This window comes from Ammospiza caudacuta, chromosome 2 (genome assembly GCF_027887145.1).
Source record: "Ammospiza caudacuta isolate bAmmCau1 chromosome 2, bAmmCau1.pri, whole genome shotgun sequence".
Classification (NCBI taxonomy): Eukaryota; Metazoa; Chordata; class Aves; order Passeriformes; family Passerellidae; genus Ammospiza; species Ammospiza caudacuta.
In genome coordinates, this window is record NC_080594.1 from 33,655,571 (window position 1) to 33,669,311 (window position 13,741).

General features: G+C 42.7%; 1 protein-coding gene across 3 annotated transcripts in view; it reads right to left on the reverse strand.

Annotated features, from left to right (window-relative positions):
• TEAD4 (TEA domain transcription factor 4) overlaps positions 1-13,741 on the reverse strand; it is a 49,922-nt gene that overhangs the window by 22,693 nt on the left and 13,488 nt on the right. For all 3 annotated transcript variants that reach the window (XM_058825056.1, XM_058825054.1, XM_058825055.1), the window contains one exon: positions 12,840-13,094. In XM_058825056.1, the coding sequence (XP_058681039.1) occupies positions 12,840-12,846 (7 nt within the window). In that variant the 5' untranslated portion in view covers positions 12,847-13,094. The remainder of the gene's footprint in view (positions 1-12,839; positions 13,095-13,741) is intronic.

Here is a 13,741-nt window from a genome sequence, read left to right on the forward strand (position 1 = left end):
AAAGAAAAAAGAAAAAAGAAAAAAGAAAAAAGAAAAAAGAAAGCCTAAACAAAAAACCACCACCAAACAAACAGATCACTCTACAAAGACATTCATCACAGGGATTACTAAATATAGAACTATGTAAATTGCCGAGCCCAGTAAACTGCAGCAAGGCAGTATTAAATTACCATGAATCAAAACTACAAGAGAAGCAAGTCCTAAATGTCTTTTGTGTTTCTTATCAGCAGTTAGATGTAAGCAGGTGTTATGTGGCTGGAAGCCTGTATGTTCACAGGCTTTGGAAGGCACCTTCTTTGTTTCACAACCGTGGCTGCAGGGTCAGCAAAGACCAGCACTCCTCACTTGGCTGGAACAGGCAGAGCTGTCATAAACTGTCAGATGGTTCATTTTTTAGAGCCATGTAAAGTGTCCCTCAGTAATCTGATCATATGTTGTGTTCTTAGAATAACTCCCGCTGAGGTCTGCCATGGTCACCAGAACCTGCCAACAGTTGTGACTCCTCTGTCGAAACCGCGCATTGGGTTTCATGGAGCTCCAGCCAACATTCCAACCGTGGCACAGCACCTCTATCCTCCACAGAGCCTTCCCCTGGGAAGCATGGCACCAAAAAAAAAAAGCAGCCAAGAGATACTGCCTTACAGAACATTCTTTACCTCTCATTCTTAACAGATAAATTTCCAAGGGCAGCAATTTGGCTCCCATTCCATCTTACACTAAATTGCAAAATTCTGCATTGAATAGTTATGCAGGAAGGAATTGCTAAGAGCATTGAATAAGGAGGCTTTTGGATTCTCCATTTTACACCTGTGCACCTTTGAATATAACTGCAGAGAAGTGTCTTCCTGTAAAGAAGAGGGATAAACGAAGGGAATTCTCATCACCATAGAAAGTATTTTCCAGTCCTACCTCAAAGCTTCATGCTGACTGTTAGTAAAGGTGTATTAATTTTTCTGCCTCTTGTAAGCAGTATCTCTTTAGGACTTACACTTCCTCACACACCTGTTGCCAAAGAAAGTGAGATCAAAGAATTCAGTGATCAAAATCCTTTCAGTGGGAAATGGCATGGAAGTGTCATGTTTCATGGAAATTGCATGTTTCTTGGCAGATTCAGTATCTTTCTGTACCCAAAGCAGACACTAACAACTACCTATAAATAGTTCTAGAGGAGAAGCAACTATCCAGCTGTATCCAGTGAAAGGTTTATCAAACCAAGGTCAAGAAAGTCATCTCAATTCTCATTTCAATCTCTTTGTGTCATTTAGTGATATCTCCTGGGACATGACCATCTCCTGGAACTTATTTAATTAACTGTTGGTTACAATCAGCATAAACATAATGAACTGTGTGCATCAGACAAATAAGACAAATAAATCTAGACAAAAGAGGGAAGGTAAGGACACCTCATCTGCCCACCAAATGTCAGTGTTTCTCTGTGCATACAAAGCAAAACTGACTGCCAACCAAGTCCTACCAGACAGACACTTTAGACCAAAGCAGGGTGGTTGCATGACCACACAGGACTAACTGCTACTGGGGTCCCATGGCTCCTTCCACAGCCTTTCTTCCCATCTCTCATTCCACTGTTTCCTCCTCCCAGCTATGCTAAATGTCTTCCTGGACATCAGCTGTGCCAGAAATGTGTCAGAAACCACATTTTTGTATTTTTGATAGTTATCAAGATGCACAGACATCCAACTTCTACTAATATAATAAAGTTTTAATGTTACCTTTATTAAGACTTACTTTTCGTCACAAACCATGTTTTTTCACCAGAGCTTTGGTGAGAAGATTTTGTTTGGTTTCTCTACTCAGGAGGCAATATTGGAACTTAATACACCACTATGACCATCACACTAATCAATTTCCCATGACCGTGGAAAACCATACTGCATTTTATGGCACTGACCCATCCTATGAAGACATCTTTGACCCCACCAGAGCAGAACTTCAGTGATGAATAGTCAGGTTCAAGTTTCCATAGCAGAGTTACACACACCAATGAGTTTCATATTCAGCTGGAAGAAGAAAATTTCCTCACTCTGATAATTTATTCCCTGCTTGAATTTTCTCAGGATGAAACTTCCATACAAAGATTCTCTGAGCTCATGCGCTCCATACAGTAAGGGGATTTTGAGATAAAGAATCAAAGAAGGATAGGCCAGTATTTTTGAAAAACATCAAAACAGCCAAAGCCTGAAAACACAACGTTGAAGTGATTAGCACCATCACAGTCAGCTCTTCCCCAAAATACCAATTTTCATCATTTGACTGTGCAAGTTCTGAGCTTCTTCCTCTTCTGAAATGAGAAATTCAAAGCTTTATTTGCTGGGCGGAATGTACCAGTCAAGCCCCTCACATGGCAGTCGGGTGATTCATCTGTCCAAGGTCATAAAACTCGGTTGTCTCATTTACTAATTGGTCTAAACACTGAAACCCTCTCTTGTGTAAAAGGCCTTCTGCTGGAAAGGTGTTTACCCCTCTCCTTTGCCACTACACAGCCTAAATTCACAGCCAGAAACACAAATAATGCTACCACCATTTAGAAGCTGCTGTTTCTTGATGGTCAGTTTAAGATGCTTCACACAAGGTATATGGGTGGGGGATAATAATTATAGACCCTGCAGTTTTGGGGAAGCCTCTTACTGGTCCCAAACAAGTACTGGAGATAAATGAAAAGTCAGTCACCATGGGTGTAGTTCGAACAAAGTGAAGAGGTTTCCCTCTCCTTAGCAGTCAATCCTCCTCCTGCAACATTCCATCAACTCCTGTGTGCAGCTGTACCAACTAAATTGATGGGAAAAGGGGAGGAGGGCAGGGGAGGAAAGACTGACATGCACCACTGTAATTACCAAAAACGAAAAAAATACGACTCCCCATCCTCACATGGATTTTGTTGGTTTTGATTTGTTTTTCCCCCCATCAGCCTGTTTTAAAATGGATTGGTGAACTAGTTCATTTTATGGTCACATTAACCATGGCAGTGGCACAGCAAAGAGAACGGAGGAAGAACTGGTGCAGAACCTCTTAAACCAGTTTTGCCACCAGAGAAACTGTAGCCTGGAGCTGTACTCCACCTAACCCTCACACACAAACAGGCTGGCAAGAAAATGAGCAAGGCACTTCCTGTGCTTGCATCATTTGTCTAAAGGCTAAACAGCGTTAAACTGCCTTCTAATTACTGCCCCAAGGGCATGTGGAGTTATTCCTTGTAAAGGTGAGCATTTTCTAGGGTACAACAATGTACACAGGCAGAAGTCCCTCCCCATCAGCCTAATGGGAAGCTCCAGGCAATGCAGCTCTTCACCACACCTCAGTCTTTAATAGCGCTTTTCAGTGCATAAACTGAATGTCCTCATCAGCTGTGTTTCCCACATTATCGCCTCAGGCCACAGAAATGTAAGTTAATCCATCCAATAAGTGCTCTTCCATATATGCGTTAAGGGCTGCAAAAGGAGCAGAGCTGGGACTTGTTCTGGTACTTCCCATGGTTAAGACTGATAAGAACCCTACAGAAAGTGTTTAGATCAGTTTGGCTGGGAAATCCCACAATTACACCAAAGCAGCTGCATATAGTAACATGAGTCCTTCATATGCCAGGGAGTGTATCAGGTAACACCTGAAAGAGCCAGCAACAATCCTACACGGAAAGGCATGTCAAACCTAAAGATTTCAGTCTCTTGGGACACCTGAGAATGACCTTATGGAGGCACTAAGACACTTTACTCACCAAGGCCCCGGTTCAGAGAAACTTGACTATTGAGGGTAGCACTGAAACACATCCTTAACTCTAACAGCGTTTTCCAGTTAACATCAGTCCAAATTCTACATTACAGACCTGAACATCTGCTAAATTCTTCTTTAGATCCATAAGTGTCTGCTCGTTTCGGTATCTTCTAATAACTGTGAGGCATCTGAAAGCAATTCTCAGTGATGTTGCCCTAAGGGATAGCAAAAACGTAAGCCTTTCTACTGATTTTGTGGTCAGCTGCCCCTGCCAGCAGCAAGAGTACAGAGTTTCTGGCAGATTTCTGCCCCACGTGCTCATCTTCTGCATGTTTCCAGATGACAGCCTGGTCAAGCCTGGTCAAGCCCAGATGAATGCTGATCAAGCACTCAAAGCTTCATCTACAACAGAAACTAGAGCTAAAAGGAGTCTGTGAGATCTGTGCAGCCACTTGCTGCACGACCATGCAGTTCTCAGGGCAGCTGCTCTGGTCTGGCTCAGTCCTGTGAGGAACCACGACTGCTTTACTTGGCAAGGAGAGCAAAAGAACACAGAGACTGTTCTTGCATTATATAAATAAATGAATACTGATTTTTTAAAGTGGAATGGCTGCCACCACTCAACTTCTGTTCATGGCATCTTGATTTACAGTGCATCCATTGCTTGTGATCACTTTAAGCCATTAACTTATAGAATCAGCAGAAACAAATGCCTGGACACTCCTGAAAAATGTGGTTGCCTTTCCCCTTCCCTCCCTCTCACCAGGACTGTTCCACGGGTGAGTTCAACTCTAATCTGGCAGAAATCTGTCCAGCTCATTTTGCCAACCTAGTTTGCTATCAGTTTAGCAATCTAAAATGCATCCACAAGGAGTCTACTAGAAACTGGTGTTTGCCTAAAGAGCAGGAGCACAAAACTGGAAGCAGAGCAGGGGAGCAAGGAAGCAAGACTAGCAACTCCCTCTTTCCTTCTGCTGTGAACTGTAAGGTCATCTCACCATTTCTGAAGGAAATATAATCTTGGTCTCACCACAACAGTTCTACACCATCCCAACATTATCAAGAATAGTTGTTAAAGACGTCACACTCTGTAACAGATGAAAAGAGAATGTGAACAGAAAAATCTAGCAGAAAAACAGATTAAATAATTGCATAGTCACCCAGGGACTGGTCCGGGTAATAGCTGAATTCTGCCAAGATCATGAAAATTCCTTACAATGGCTTGTGATATTCCCTGTTCCTTCCCACCCTGCTCGCTTTCTTCTAATACCAGCACAATGTTGTTCCAGATTCTTTAAGTACCTGTTCCCTGGATGAGTTTACAGTGTAAGTCTGATAGATAACTGGGCAACCATGATTCAGGCAGGAGAGCAGGAACGTGAGGACGACAAAACTATTTAAGCTGCAGAGATACCTAAAAATGCACGTGGATCCAGAAGGGAATTTGCACAAATCTAGGTGCTTCAACTACCTTATATATGAAAACTTCTGTATCTAGATTTGTCAAATCACTTTCCCACAACTTTAGCCATAAAGGATCAGACTAAAAATGAATATCACAAGTACAGCTGGCTTTGCCTCTGAGCCCAGGAGCAGATGAAATGACTTTTGAAGGTCTTTTCCAGCACCATTTTCTATCATTCTATAACCAAAGCTGAAGATGCCGTGTTTATATGCAGGAAGGCTCCTAATCCCCAGTCAGGGTTGAAAGCAGCACTGAACTGAGTGCCACACGGGCTGTGTGTGTTTCCCTGCAACACTGCCATGCTTAGAAACCTGCCTGAGTCTGCAGCACTTGCAGTCAGCAGCTTGGGCACTGCTTTTGGGTTACCTCAGCAAGCGTTGGTTACACTCCTGCCCACAGACTCCTGGAAAAGTGTTTGCAACTATTGTACAAATCAAACCCAAAAGGAAAGAGGAGTGATTCTAAAGGCATTTTACATGAAAAGTGTCATTTCCTGTTCAAGAAGCAGAGACAGAGCAAGACTCTGGCTGTTTATGTGCATGGAGTGAGACTGAGGACGCGAAGGAGTACCCAGAAGAAGAAGGGTCACAAGTTCGAGGTGACAGCAATGAGCAACAGCTGCTGGCTGTGCACCCTCCAGCAGCAGGTGTACCCAGGCCCCAGAGGTTTCAGTCAGCCCTGCCAGTGACCAACAGATTTACAGGACCATCTGTCTGGGCACAAACTGCACACAGCCTTCCCAGCTTTGCTGCCCAGATCTTCACCACACACAGACAATACAGGGCTTGTTATGGATTAGCTAATGAGCAACTGTTTAGACCAATAGACAGCCCTAGTTCTCCTGTGCTCATTATCTGGATCCTACATGAATGAGAACACTGCTTGTTCTTTCGGCTGTAAAACTGGCTTTTTCTGAACAAGCAGCTTCCCTCCACTTGGGGTGCTAGGAAATGGAAAGGTAATGTTGTTTCACACTGGTTTTGTTTAAGGAATGCCTCTGAAAGAGACTTTAAAAGAAAGCTCACTTGATAGGTTTTTCATACTTGCACTGAAGAGTTCCTTCTTTCCTAGGCCAGGTGTCCACACAATCTGCATATTGACATTATCAGCCCCGTCCATGTATATGCACACCCTTTCTTGAGAAATGCTGTCATCCTTCTCTAGTCAATGTGTGGCTAATTGACAGAAGACAAACTCTGAGAAAGCACTCCTGGAATTTACCTAGAAGTCTGTTCTTTTTGTTTCAGACCTAAGGAAGGGCTCCTGCGTCAATCACTTAAATAAACATGCTCATGTCACAAAACCACAGGTAGTATGAATCACAATACTAACAATTGACAAAAAAAAATGCAGACATTTGCAGAGTAAAGCCAACTAATGCCCACTGTTCTCTTGTTTCCTGTGTAAAACCACAGCACTTCCCATCTGGAATCCTCCTCTTATTCACAGATACACATGTGCACATGCAGACACACCATTCTCTGGGAGTGGTTCTACAAATACAATCCTTATAGTTTTGTCTGATACAATTTTAAAAGCCCCAAACAACAGCACTCCTACTGTAGCCTTTCATAGGAGAGAGATCCCTCAGCACTGAACACCATGCTGTCCTGAAGCCTTTGCTGATATCCATCCTATATTCCTCTTTCTCCCCCATTAATCCTAGTCATGCTCACATGTTCCACATAAAATCCCTCTCCCTCCTAAATGTTAACACCCTTCAAATATTTTTAGACTGTTATTATGTGTCCCCCCACCCTCCACCTTTCAGTCATCACTTAGCCAAGCTATGTATATTTAGCTACTTTAATCTTTCCTCCTAAATCAGTCCCTTCAACCCCCAGAGCTCAATGTTAAGTCTGGTATGCTTGCTCTTCTCAGAACTCCCTCCATGTTTTTGAGATCATTCTGGTAACGTGTTTGCAGAATCCTGTGCAGAAGATGGCTTTACATGCACTTGTTTTAAAGAGAGAAGACACCCAAGTCACTGGGCACTATTAACTTTCATTTTCCATGTTGGGTTTTTGTTCCCAGATTTTAAATTCTATCTGAATTTTTAAAGTATTAATGAATATTTGGTTCATTGAAAAGAGTAAGAGCAATAATTGGTTAATTAATAAAAGTAATAGCAATAATTAACTATTTGGTTAAGACCAAAGTAAAACCAAAGTAGGAGCAATAATTAATAATTTGGTTAATTAATAAGAGTAAGTAAGAGCAAATTAGCAATTGATAGTATTGAAGCCAATTGTGAAAAAAAGAAGTTGGTTTTAAAATGTAAAAGAACACTAAGGCTTTTTAAAACTAAACTTTTCAGAAGATCACTGGAAATGTGTAAATTATCCAAAAGAAGAGCAGAAGTAAAACAATTACATGCAATGAGGGAAAAGGATGAAAAACGAAATATAAACAGTCTGTAAGTTAAAAGGAAGGTGAGTGGATACACCTACAAAACAAAAATCTGGCCTACTAAATTATAAATCAGTTAAACTGTATGTGTTATCTACAATGCAAAAAAAAAAAAAAAACACAAAAACCCCCAACAAACAAACAAACAAACAAACGCCTTTCTGACAATATACCACTACAAATCAACTCTTAGAGAATTAGAGAAAAATCTTTTTAGATTTTTCTAAATTAGAGAAGAATCTTAGAGAATTTTAGATTTTTCTAAATTAGAGAAGAATCTTAGAGAATTACAAAAAATTTGAAATTTAAAAATTAAAAAGTCAGAGGAAGAACCAAAAGGGTTAATGCAATGTTGCCAATGAAGTCACTTAAATGTGATTAAAACTCTGTGGCTGAAGACATATGCAATGGGGAAAATGTAGTACTACACAGCTCACTTGGTTTTTAAGCCTGACAGATAAATATGGGACTACAAAGCTGCTAAAAAAATCAAAAGGGACAGGAAAAATTTGTGCCCTTTATTAAACGAACAAAATGAAGCCCCCACAAAAGGAGTCATGATAATTTTGATAACATGTAGTACTCAATAAGATTGCTACTATATTTATATTCAGTACTAAGCATGTTGAGGAAAGATGCCACAGCCAGTACTATTAACTGCAAGAATATTCCTGGTGGGTTGGTATTTCAAAAGTGGCAAATTTCTCAATACTTAAGAAATGCTTGGAATTAATGCAAAAATACTTCTTTTCATGTTTGCATGGAGAAAACACCAGTTAAACTGACATACAGCTTAACACAAAGAACCATAAACCTAGCTTACAAAGGAGATGGAAGGAAAAGCATGAGAAACTCCAGCAGAAGTTTAACCCACTGCCAATGTCTCCAGAAGTCTGGCTTCGTCTAGTTGACAACAAAGAACCAGAGCCACACAAAAGCAAAGTTGAAAGATGACTGAGTGAAACAAAACCTCATTATTAAGCAACTCCAGAAACATTACACCTACCACCAGAGGGGAGGGCAAAGTCTGCATCCTGACCAATTGTCCACTAATCCAAGTTTTGTCTGTCTTGTAGTGTTTAAAATACGAGATTCCTTTTTTCTTCCAAAATCATGGGATAAAGGGCTGTTCTGGAGTTCACTAGGTCATAATAATGGAAGGGATAGGAGCTTCAGAAGTATCTCTCTGAGGAATATCACAGCTGAAATAGAAATTTAGCAATTACCTGGAACATTCAGTTCAGTGTCAACTGAGCACCTTCTCAGCATGTTTTAATAGATTTGACTGAAACATCACCAGGTAAGATGCTAAACTATAATACAGGAGGAAAGAATTTGAAGACTCTTACCTTGTAGGTTTCCATATTTTGAATAACAACCATGCTCCTCCCTCCTCTGAAGAAGTGTTTATGAGCCAGGACAGGAGTGTAAGTTTTATGCTTCTTTGGATTTATGCCTTTGCTTGTCAGTTCTACTTTTAGTGACTCTTTGAGGTTGGAGAAAACATTAAATGATAACGTATCCCTTTGAGATAAAGGCATTGTCCTGCAAATTTACCTAATCATTTCAGAATAGGGGTGGGAGGGACATCTGTGACCTGGCAGCTTTTAGCATCAGACTGACCTTTCATCCCATCTTAAGTCTCGTTGTAAAAGCAAGACTTTGTGGTCCACTGCCTGCTCCAAGTTTTAACTAGTAACACGGTTGACTGTCCTGCTTCTATCTCTCAGCCTCTAAGCTTTGGACATCTCTAAGTATTTCCTATCAGCAGTTCACAAACAGATGGCACCAGCCTGGGAGATGGATGACTGCCCCCAGCTGTCTGCCCCTCCCTGCTCAGCACAGAAATGGCTGAGCTGTTTGAAAAGCAGCTGCCAAGCTACTGACTCCTTCAGAACAGCCATCCAACAAACTGCCACCAATTCTAGACCCTCTTGCAAAAAAGTGCCTTAAGCCAGGTGTTCCTGCGGTGCAAGGGAGCACTGGACAGCTAAGATAATCAGTAGGTTTTTTCCAAGATCTTATTGTCTCTCTTGTAATGTCAAAAAAGGTTTGCAAGTTACCATTTCTTATTTCTCTGCTCTCAGTAATGTTGGGAGACCTGGTCTATTCAACATCTCAATGAATATCTCACAAAGTTACTAAGCTTTTTCACTCTACTCTCTCTACATCAGCACTGAAGATGCCAGGAGACACCCAACACCTAATTCTGTGACAGCTTATTTAGTACAAATGCTACAGGCATGATTTCTCCCATGGAAAAACATTATTGGAAAACATAAATGACATACTTGTAATGCTGTACCCCCACGGTGTTCTAGCAGGCAGGACTCCTAAAATTATTCTGCAAGACCTTAGTGGTACCAGAAGTCACCAGAGCCCCACGCTCCACACAATTGGAGAAAGGACAGCATTCCATATCACAGGAGACAGCTGCTTGTGCCTTAAGCAGGTGTCCAGCAAAGCCTGCTGGAAAGGGCTGGCACCCAGAGAGGGCTGTGCCATGAGCTTACTCAGTCAGGATGCTGCCTCCATGCAGGAGTGGAACATGTCTAGTATGGAAAAAGATAACGAAAGGAAAGTCAGCAAAGGAATCAGGACACAGATTATCAGTGTACAGAGAAGAGCTTGGCTGACTTTGGAGTGAAGAGGGAATGGTGTTCACTCTGCAATCAGCAGTGCTGCCTAAAGAGCTGTAAACAAGCCAACTTTGAAGAGGAATGGCAATATGAGCATGAGGTCTGTTTAGAGGCTGAAACACAACTTTCTGTACAAATTTAAATGCATTTAAGCAAAACAGCACAAATTCTTCATATTGCCTCAGTACACTTCATCTAAAAGCCGCCAACTTTGAACTGACAACAGGCTGCTTCACAAAAGTTTAAGGCATATAAATTGCACACAGAAGAAATTCTGAGACCTGGAACATCTTGCCCATAACCACACAAGCCACTTCTCAGTGAGGAACAGTGAAATGGTTCCAGTTTTTTCAGGGGAAAGGGGCATAAAGAGCTCTCTGTAACACCTCACCCCTTGGTTCAGAGGGCTCTGTGCAAGTCAGTCACAGGGTGGATAAATAACCATCCCTTCAGAGGCAGGGCCAGCTCCACAGTGAGCCTGCCCTGTTCCACAAGCTGGCTTGTGAGCACTGGAGATGAAATCAGGGACTATATTTATTCTCCCTGCCCGGTCATATCTTTCTATAGATCCCAGACAGGGCCCCACTTCCTTGGCCTGGATCCTGGAGACGAGTAAGCAAAGGAGGGCATAAATCAGTGCCTGGGTTCTGTCAGGAGCACACTGAACCAACCATCCACACCAGGAACAGGTGCACTGAAGGCAAGCAGGGACACTGTCCCATTTGGAATAGGGGGGAGGGCTTGCAGAAAAGCTCTTCATTTCTTCTCCCTGAGCCTGCCCTAAACCTTTCACCCTGCAAGAAGGTTATTTACCTTCTGCAGTTCACCAGTACAGTCAACTAGGTGTGTTCCACTTAACACCAATCCATGCTAAGTCAGGCCCAGCCAAGTGTCACTGGCTTCTGTATCTCTTTGTGCTTCACTTTTGCTCTCATTTCTTTTTTGTCTTTCACTCTCTGCTCTGACACATTCACTCCAAAGCTGAAATACTTCAGGGGCAAAATGTTTAGTAAATTAATACACTCTTAAAACACAACTGTAATTTTTACCAGTAATTTTAAAAGCATGAAAACCCATTATGAAAAGCAGTGCAGACATAGAGCAACAAGAGCCATGTCACTAGTTCATGCTTAATAACCATGGGGTGGATTCTCAGGTAATATTTTAGTCTGAGTAACATTTTAAGCAAGCATCGGTCCCTAAAGAAGCAGTCTTACTTTGATCTCAGTCATGGTTGCTCATTCCCAATCTCACCATCCTTTCTCTAAATACCAGCACACGATGCTGGGCAGTATGGAAATTAAAGTTCACATCTTTTCTCCTTTCTGGCCATGTTAGTTTTAGACGGAATTAGTTCCCCAGCTGCTTCCATAGCACAATCATACAAACGCCTGCACCAGCTCAGAGCAGGAATTGATGTCTGCCTAATCTGGCCCCAGATTAGCCTCAGGGTGACCAGCCTTACCCAACCCCGATTGCTCTTCCCGGGTACAATGATGTGTGTACCCAGTAAAACCATCCCCTGCAGATAAGGCCATGTAAACAAGACCCCACCCACGCTCCCGCAGTCAGAGCAATCCATTCCCTTGCTCGGGGAACAATGGCCTGATGGGTGGACAGAAACCTGCAGAATTACTCGTGAAGTGCCCCGTAGGAAGCTCCAGGGCATGCATGGAGCATCCCGTGATGGGGCCTGTGAAGACGGGCAGATTCCAATGTATGGGGGGGGAAAAAAAAGCAAGCACCGACTGGGTAGAAAGAGAGCTGTCTTCCATAAGATCCTTGCTAGTGTTCGGAGAAACTGTCCACCTTGAGACTTAAAACCAAATACTGGGTATTTAACCTTTGCTTTGCATTTTAGTCACAGAATTACCAGGTGGATTCTTGCAATTCTCAGCTAGAGAATCCAGGCCAAACCAGCTTTTGGTTAACAAAAATCAAAAGAAATTTTAACTGTCGCAAAGGTCAAAAAAAAACCAATTCAAAAGCATGTCTGCCACATATAAAATTGACTTCTGCTGCAGCTGCAAGCCAGAGCCTCTCTGTACTCAGGGCTGGGTATCTAGTTAGCTAGATGAGAAGAACCCACAGGTGAAAGATACTTGTGCTGGAGCTATGAGACAGCAAAGTGCAATGAAAAGCAGTACACAGAACCTTCCACTCTTAACATCTGAAAAGTGTAGGTAGTTAAAGTGTAGGTGTTTGCACAGCAGCAGAGCCATTCAGGGCTTCAGGAGCTGAGCTTCTTTCCTGTAGCATCAGACACACAGACCATTACCTGTTCTTACCTCCAACAAGAGCAGTGAAGAAGAGATACCATAAAAGATAGGCTTTGTCACACCATGAAGCCATATATTTATACATAAAGATTAGTTCAGTAGCATGCTCAGCTCTGAGATCTACCTTATGGATAGTCGCGTGAAAAAGATACCTATAACGCTTTCTGCTTCATCAATGTCACACCCATTTTCCTAAATAAGACTCCAGGCAACCAACGGCACCAGCCTGGGAACACGTGAGAGAAGGGAATTCTCAGAGCATCATTTGGAGCAGGGGCAGGCTGCGTGGAGCGTTGTGCTGTGACCTCTCTCTCTCCTTACCATACATCTTGCCTTCGTCGGACAGGATGATCTTGCGGCGGCCGCATGGCGGGTAGATGGCTAGCGCTTCCTGGAAGCTCTGCTCGATGTCCGGGCTCCACACGCCCTCGGCGTCATTGTCGATGGGTTTGTCCAAGGCCTCGCTGCCCCCCGAGTCGTTGCTCCCCTCAGGGGAGGTGGGAGAACTCCACTCGTTGGAGGTAATGGTGCCAGCTAGAAACTCCAAGGTGCCACGCGGAGGAGCAGACTCAGAACCTGCAAGGGCAAGCACATCCCACCGGGCAGTTAGAAACCGTCCAAGGAGATTCTAAAGCAAAAAAAGCTGAAAAAAATCTCAATTAGGAGGGGTTTACTTCAAGTTTATCTTAAACGATAACTGAACCACATGTTGGGTTTTTATTTGTGTTGAGATGAAAACATTTTCTACAAATCCTTCTGCTCCAATCTCTCTTCGGTTCATTACCTCTGTCACTTCCCAGTTCTCCTCAGGAGTCTTCTCGTGTCTTTATCTCCTTTATTTCTTTCTCCCTGCACTGTCATTGTCCATGTCACTGTTATTTAACTTTCCAAAGCACACATAGAGGGATTCAGCCTGTGTGAAAGACTACAGCAGTGATGAATTATCCAGTCATCACTGAGCACTGGGATTGAAATTTTCTTAGATACTGTTTCACTGGATCAGTTAGTAGTTGGTGTCACTTCTAACGCTGACATTTCTTCTCAAGGATCAGCTGTGCTTTTAAAAAGCCATTCCTGGACAGTTTAATGCAGTGCCTTCCAAACCCCATATCCTGGCAGGAGCAGAAGGCACCATGAGTACAGGGATTACAGCACCAGGTTGCAGGTCAAGAACCAAGGTGCTTAGCCTGTTGTTACTGCTCATCCTCAGAACGACTTTGGGC